General features: G+C 36.1%; 1 protein-coding gene across 1 annotated transcript; it reads right to left on the bottom strand.

The window, feature by feature from the left end:
• Positions 1–5743: 5743 nt before the first annotated feature.
• Positions 5744–6235, bottom strand: LOC142550642 (uncharacterized). Its single transcript, XM_075659720.1, has one exon. It carries the CDS (start codon positions 6233–6235, stop codon positions 5744–5746), a length of 492 nt encoding a protein of 163 aa, XP_075515835.1.
• Between the last annotated feature and the right edge of the window lie 1591 nt (positions 6236–7826).

Genomic DNA, 7826 nt, shown 5'->3' with positions numbered 1-7826 from the left:
ATCTACTTAACATTCGGGAGATGGAGTAGATAATTATAGGATTCTTTGCTAATGAATAAGAAGGATTTTTATAACACAGCTACAAGAAATTACACATGGTGGACAGTTACGTGAAATCGGAACTCTAGATCTTTTATTTCATTGTTATTTGTTACAATTTGATGTTACATTTAAATCCATTTTCAATCTAATTATTCTTGCAACCAAATCTTTTAATTGATTTTTCTAAATAAAGTCGAGACTATTTTAATCACAAACACTAATATACATCTATATACATACTCCTCGTGGGATCGACATTTGCACTCAAAAATATATTTTACTATAACTTGACGTCGTGCGCTTGCGAGCAATTAAGAAAACACGCAACAACAATTAATAAGGAGCACAATTATATTTCATGTAAAAAACTTGTACTGAATTTTGGGAAACGTAGTTGAGTTGTTTGCAAAATGACTTTGATCCTGGGGTGAGGTTGGTCAAGACCAATCACTAAAAGGCCCAATTGACTTGGCCTAGTTAGGGAACCAAGATACGGAAGCTTGTAGAGGCGAGGTGGAGGATCGCCATGTTAGAGTTGATGTCATTCAAATCAATTTGTCGTTTGAAAATTTTCTTGACTCATGTGTAATATAATAATTTTTATTTCTATATAATTTATTATATATTTATTTTTGCATTCATTTTATCTGTATAATCATGCAAACTGCATAGATAAAACTTTCAATATAATATAGTACAATAATTATAAAGTTGTGCATATGATGACAATCATTAAATACATATTTAAATTACATGTATATTCTTAACAAGTTTCTTGTTGATTCCGTCGTCAAAAGAATGATAAATGTCGCCAGAGTTCGAGACTAGCATATGTGATGTGTACCATGTTTCTATTATTATATCGTTTTTTCATATCCAAAACACAAAAGAAGATTTAAAATTTTATATTGACATGCAAAATCTTGCTTGAACACTCGTATAATTTTAATTAAATAATAAGGGGGTTTATCGTTTGTTTATCTTTAATGTCTAAACATTTTACACCAACTATTATGACATTAATAGATATGATTCTCGTCCTCAATCCATACGAACAATTTCGTATTGGATTAATCATTTTTCATCAAATGTCAAATCAAGTCCATGATTGATAACTTTGTTCCTCTTCTAATTTACATTAAAAAATCTAGAAGATATTTGCATTGAGAATATATTACAACCGCCGGCGGCGAAGTGGCAAGGACATGGCGGTGTTACGATGGTGCAACGACGATCGATGGTGGTGAAAGGTGGCCTAGACCTTTTTTTAGTTAGAAGGGGTGGCCGAGAGTAAGAGAGAAAATATAAATTTGATGGTCAAATCTCGGTATTTTGAGATTTGCAACCTATGTTGTGTATTTATTATTATGTCAATTATTTATTCTAAACTCTTAGACATAATAATAAAATCTACATGAATCTCTAGAATCCTCGAGGATTTTCCTCTGGTGATTTGACCAACTAGGATCCTCCATACCAATATGTCAAAGCTCATGCTAATATTTTGCTTGAATTGGTAACTTATTAGTTGGAGTTTCGTTAGGAAATTTTAACCCTATTAATAAAAAAGAGTATGTATTTTTTGAGACGGTCTCCCGAATCTTTATCTGTGTGACGAATCAACACTATCGATATTCAGAATAAAAATTAATACTTTTAGCATAAAAAGTAATACTTTTTCATGGATGACCCAAATAAGAGATCCGTATCATAAAATATGACCCGTGAGACCTTCTCACACAAGTTTTTGCTAATAAAAAAATCCATGATCTTAGTTTCATCATAATCTCAATTGACAAACAAATATCATCGATGTGACATGAAACGTCTACTGCTTAAAATAATATTAAAATTTTTTTTAAAAAAGATACTAGTCGAAATTTTATATTTAAATGCATGCATGCTATACTGCTGAAATTTCACGTTTTTAAAATATCTGAAATCAAATAGCAAGTAAGATAGTGCAGCTAAAAGTCCATAACAAATCGTCATCCTCAAGCTTACGTTTCAAAAATAAATCAACTATGAAATATGGGTAAAGTTCCTGCCAACCATCAACATATAAAAACGATGCGTATAAAAAAAATGTCCAATCATTCCTATCTCATAAATATAATGTGCGAAAGAAATAAAGCCATTGGTTTAGCATGTGCACATCCAGCCTCGCCTACTCAGTTTTCGGCGCCTTCAGTCTCCTCATCGATATGCTCACTTGCATCATTCACACCTAGTGAGTCTAAAACTCAACACACCTGTAACGTTATAGCAAGTACATATACATAACAAGCAACAGTGAAAAGTACTGTAATGAAAATATACTTCATGATCGTAAAAGTCGTATGCATAATCATAACCTGTCGAAGCATAAATATTTTCATAACATATCACGTCCTATTAGCATATACATGTTTGTTTTTCTTAATTTGAATTCCGTTCATTAGTTGTGACTTTCTTATCATCGTGTTAGTCGATGGATCCATCTACGTGTAACCGTGGTACCCGGTGACGGGGACATCAGCGACATCATTACCCATCTACTGAGACCTGGCTTTACATGTCATCGCGTCATCGGGTCATCGTATTAGTCACAATCAACTCCCATCATTCAAAACATATTATCATATTCATCACTTAATAAAATCATGCATATACTTAAATTTTTCTTAAAACCAAGCATGCATCGTATTTTCATATTTACATAAAAAGTCATATTCATGATATCATAACATTAAAACATGTCCAAACGTGTTTTGGGCATTTCAAGGACTTCTAACTCGATCCGGGTGCAAAATGATCATTTTGTCCCTAGAAACCAAAAATGACCGTTTACCCCTTGACCTCAAAATTTCGACCCGAAGCATATCAAACTCCTTAAAACATCCTAAAAAATATTTATGAGCATTTTTTAGAGGTAAACTCAAGCTCGTTACAAAATTTAAACGTTTTTGTTCAAAACTTGGACTGGGGTCCTGGTTTTAGCCCGAATCAACCCGTAACTTAACCAAATTTTTCCCAAATTAAACCATGAATTAAACCAACATGACCATCCTCTAAATCACCCGTTCCAGACCACTTATGTCTCACAAAACAAGCCCCAAAAGTTGCTGGAATTTTCTTCACAATACATCTTCAAACCCTAGTACTCTAAACTTACAAATTTTCGACCCTAGGCCCTACCGGCTCGGACTAGCCTTGGATCAACCATTCCTAGCACACCTTAGGACCCTCCTGGATTGACCTAACCCAAGCTCACAGCCCCATGCATGCTGCAAGACACCTACAATCGTGAGCCACAAAGGAACCTCTACCCGTGACAAACTTGACTCACTCACCCTCGATCGCCTTCTCCACTAACTCCAGCCATGTTAGAGCCACCCTAGGCCACGGATCAGCCGGCGCACCATGCACAGCCGGCGCGTCCAAATCATCCGATCTAACCATCCCCGACTCAAGCAAGCAAGTTGCACCCTTCGGCCTATAAAAAATCTCGACCCTCACCAAACTCCAGCCCTATGACAACGTAAATTTCAACATGACACTACAAGAAAAATACAAATCAACAACACTCATACGACAACGATTTTTATTAAAACCGTTGTCTTTTTTTTAACAACAATTTTAACAAAAACCGTTGTCGTAGCCTAAAAAACCCGCTGATAGAAACCGTTGTCTTTTGGATGATTTTTTAACTACGACAACGATTTTTTAAAATGTTGTCGTTTTTTAGTGTTTTATTTGGTTAACGACAACGGTTTTTGAAAAAAAATTGTCATAGTTTCTAATTTTTTTAAAAAAAATCAGTTAATATTTAACGAATTTAGCGACGGTTTAAGAAAAACTATCGCTCATTTAAAATCAGCGACAATTTTTTTAATTTAGCGACGATTTTCTAAATAACCGTCGCAAATTTAAATTAGCGACGGTCCATAAAACCGTCGCATTGTTAAATTCGTGACGTTTTAAAAAAACCCGTCGCTTCATTTACCGACAGTTTCAATAAAACTGTCGCAATTTTAAATTAGCGACGAAACAACCGTCGTTAATTTAAAATTTACGACGGCTATTTTCAAAACCGTCGCTAATAGCAAATTGCCTATAAATATCTGCATCCTTAGTCATTTCTTCCCACAACAAATTCTTCTCTCTTCAACTATTTTCAATTCTAAGTGTAAGATTATAATTATTATTAATTTAGTAAGATTGTAAGGTTTTTTTGTTAGGTTTATTAAATTATAACAGTAACTTTTTTTTTATTTTACGGAAAAATATAGCGACGGAAATCATATGAGAAACCGTCGCTAAATGGCGACGGAAAGCATATTAAACACTGTCGCTAATTAGCGACAGAAATGAGTAACTGTCGCTAGTTTGCGACGAAAAACATATGAAAAAAGTCGCTAATAGCGACGGTTTATTTTAGAAAAACCGTCGCAAAATGTAGCTTAACAATGATTTTTCAATTCTACGACAATGGTTTTTCACCGTCGTCTTTAGACGTCTACAACAACGATTTTTCACCGTTGTCTTTGAGCGCACCATTTAACCACAGAGCCTTTAACAACGATTTTACAAGACCTACGACAACGGTTTTTCACCGTCGTCTTTGACGTCTACGACAACGGTTTTTCACCGTCGTCTTTGACGTCTACGACAACGGTTTTTCACCGTTGTCTTTGAGCGCACCCTTTAACCACAGGGGCTTTAACAACAGTTTTATTTGACCTATGACCCGTTGTCTTTTGCCTTTTTTTTGTAGTGTGAACAGCTCCTTATCAACATATAATCGGCAGCCTCTTGCACAAACACGAGAAAATGTAAGGTATGATCAAAAGGCATGCATTAATCTATGTAAAACCACACAAAAACGATAGTACATATCAGATCAAAGAATTTCGCATGAAAATATACATATATCAGCATAAATAGCATGAATGATGAGCAAAATGATGATACAAGTTGTGCCTTAATGTTTATACGGTCGAAAACTCGAAGAACTATCCGCGGGACATGAACCAGAGAGGCGGGGAAAGAAGCTAGCTTGAAAGAACTATGGAGAAAATCGAGAGGATGCTGTAAAAGCGTGGGGATGGAGGCTGCTGAATGAAGGGAGGGGGCGGCCAAGGGGGTGTATTAGGTTTAGGGTTTTATTAGGTTAGGTTTAAATAGGAAATTTGTGCACTAATGGGCCCTAATAAAAATTTAAATGGATTAAAATGGTTTTGAGCCCATTAAGCATTAAAACACCCAACAAGCCCAGTAACACTCTCGAATTTTTTTTTGTTTAGGTATGTTTTTGAAAATAATGCCCAAACCCTCAAAAAGTCCTCCGAATCAATAAAATTTGCGTACCAGCTAACAATATAACCCAACGGGTAAAAATACCCAACAAAGGCCCATTTTCAAAAATCAAACTTAAAAACACCTCATATTAAATAATTTAAAATAAATATTCAATAAAAATATTTTTCCTAATAATCCCCGGTCTCCGATACTTGTTTGAGCGCGAAATACAACTTAAAACCATAATGTATGAAACTTAAAAAAAATAACAATCACCTATACATGCCAACCATGAAATAAATGCATAAAAATCATAAACACATATTTAAATAAAATCCTAGATTGCATGCAATCAAGTTACGTTGTTTGAATTTTCTCGGTTTTACAATTCCCCCCTTAAACAGCATTTCGTCCTCGAAATTTAAAACGCACCGAATAACTTTGGGTAGCGACTCCTCATCTCGGTCTCCGTCTCCAAAGTATTCTCCTCCTCAGAATGATTCAGCCACTTGACTTTGACCATATGGATCATCTTGTTCCGGAGTCTCCTCTCCTGCCTGTCTAGTATTTGAGTTGTTCTCTCCTCGAATGATAGATGCGGTGTCAGGTGATGTGGCTCATAGTTCAGCACATGCGAAAGATTTGACATGTCCTTCCGCAACATAGAGATGTGGAACACATTATGAACTCCCTCCAGATTCGGCGATAATGGAACTCTGTAAGCGAGTGTCCCAACTCTCTCAAGGATCTCAAACGTCCCTATGTATCTAGGACTGAGCCTGTCTTTCTTCCCAAATCTCATTACACCCTTCATCGGTGCGACCTTCACGAACACATGATCTCCTGCGGCAAACTCAAGATCTCTGTGTTGCTGATCTGCGTAACTCTTCTGCCGGCTCTGCGCGGTCTTCATTCTGTCTCGGATCTTGACCACTAACTCTGCAGTCTGACTGACAATATCCGTCCCCAACACTGCCCTCTCTCATACCTCATCACAATACACTGGTGACCTACACTTCCTCACATACAATGCCTCATACGGAGCCATACCGTTATATGCCTGGTAGCTATTGTTGTACGTGAACTCCACAAGAGGTAACTTCGGCTCCCAACTGCCCTGAAAGTCAATTATGCAAGCGCTGAGTAGGTCCTCCAGAATCTGAATCATATTCTCTGACTGTCCGTCGGTCTGAGGATGGAAGAGAGTACTGAATAGCAATTTGATCCCCAATGCCTGATGCATACTCTTCCAGAAGGACTACGTAAATCTCGGATCCCTGTCGAAAACGATGGACACTGGAATCCCATGCAGTCTGATTATCTCTCTGATATATAGCTCTGTGTACTGAGTCATGGTGAAGGTCTTCATGATCGGTAAAAAGTATGCTGATTTAGCGAGCCGATCGAATATCACCGAAATGGCATTATAACCTCCAGTCGTCCTCGGAAGCCCTGTCACAAAGTCCATGGTAAGGTTCTCTCATTTCTACTCGGGAATACGGAGTGGTCTCAACTTCCCTACAGGTCTCTGATGCTCGACCTTAACCTGCTGACATGTCAAACACTCGGAGACAAAACACAGAATATCCCGCTTCATGCCCGGTCACCAATAAAGAGACTGAAGATCCTTATACATCTTTGTACTACCTGGACGGATGGAGCACAGAGTGCTGTGGGCCTCGCTCAAGATATCTGCTCTTAGGAAATCACTGCTAGGAACCTATAGTTGGTCCCTATATCTAACTATGCCTGTAGAGCCCAAATTCAGTACACGTAAAACCCATGCATTTAATTAAATTGTTAAATAATTTATTTAAATTTAAAAAGATTTTAGAGATGTATGATTTATTCAAATGCATTATTTTAAATTAATTATGGTTTTGTGATGCACGTTAAAATGTTTTTTTGAGTTTCATGTTTCAGGCGATTATTCGATGCGGGATCGAGGAAAGGAGACCGACGACGATTTGGGTAATTTTAAAATGTGATATTTTATTTTAAGTCAAGAAATTTTCATTTTAAATGACTTATTTAGTTTCTAACATTTTTAAAGCCTAATTTGATTATTAAGTGATTTTATGAGTTTTTAAACTTTTAAAGATGTGTCACTTGTGCATTTTATTTTAAATTAGAGGTGTTAGAAAAGTTAGTATTAGATTAGAATTATTTTATTATTATTTACTCATGCATGATTATCCCCTAATTAGGCAATTAATTATTAATTAAGCACAATTTTGTCCCATTATTAATTATTTACCCATGCATGATTATCCACTAATTTGGCAATTCATAATTAATTAAGAACAATTTTGTCCCATTATTAATTATTTACCCATGCATAAGTATCCCCTAATTAGCCAATTAATTATTAATTAAGCTAAATTAATTCCCCTAATTACCTACAAACACACGCGGACACACATTATCATCCACACACAATTCTCTCTTCCATTTCATTTCATTTTTTTAAAAGAAAAGCTTAGGGTTCTAGTGTACCAGCAGCC

The sequence above is a fragment of the Primulina tabacum genome, chromosome 7, assembly GCF_025594145.1.
Source record: "Primulina tabacum isolate GXHZ01 chromosome 7, ASM2559414v2, whole genome shotgun sequence".
Classification (NCBI taxonomy): Eukaryota; Viridiplantae; Streptophyta; class Magnoliopsida; order Lamiales; family Gesneriaceae; genus Primulina; species Primulina tabacum.
Note: the sequence above shows the minus strand (reverse complement) of the source record. Positions and strands in the feature narration are given on the sequence as shown.

Excerpts from the sequence above, each read along its gene's own strand:
- LOC142550642 (XM_075659720.1), bottom strand. The coding sequence starts at position 6,235 with ATGAAGACCGCGCAGAGCCGGCAGAAGAGTTACGCAGATCAGCAACAC.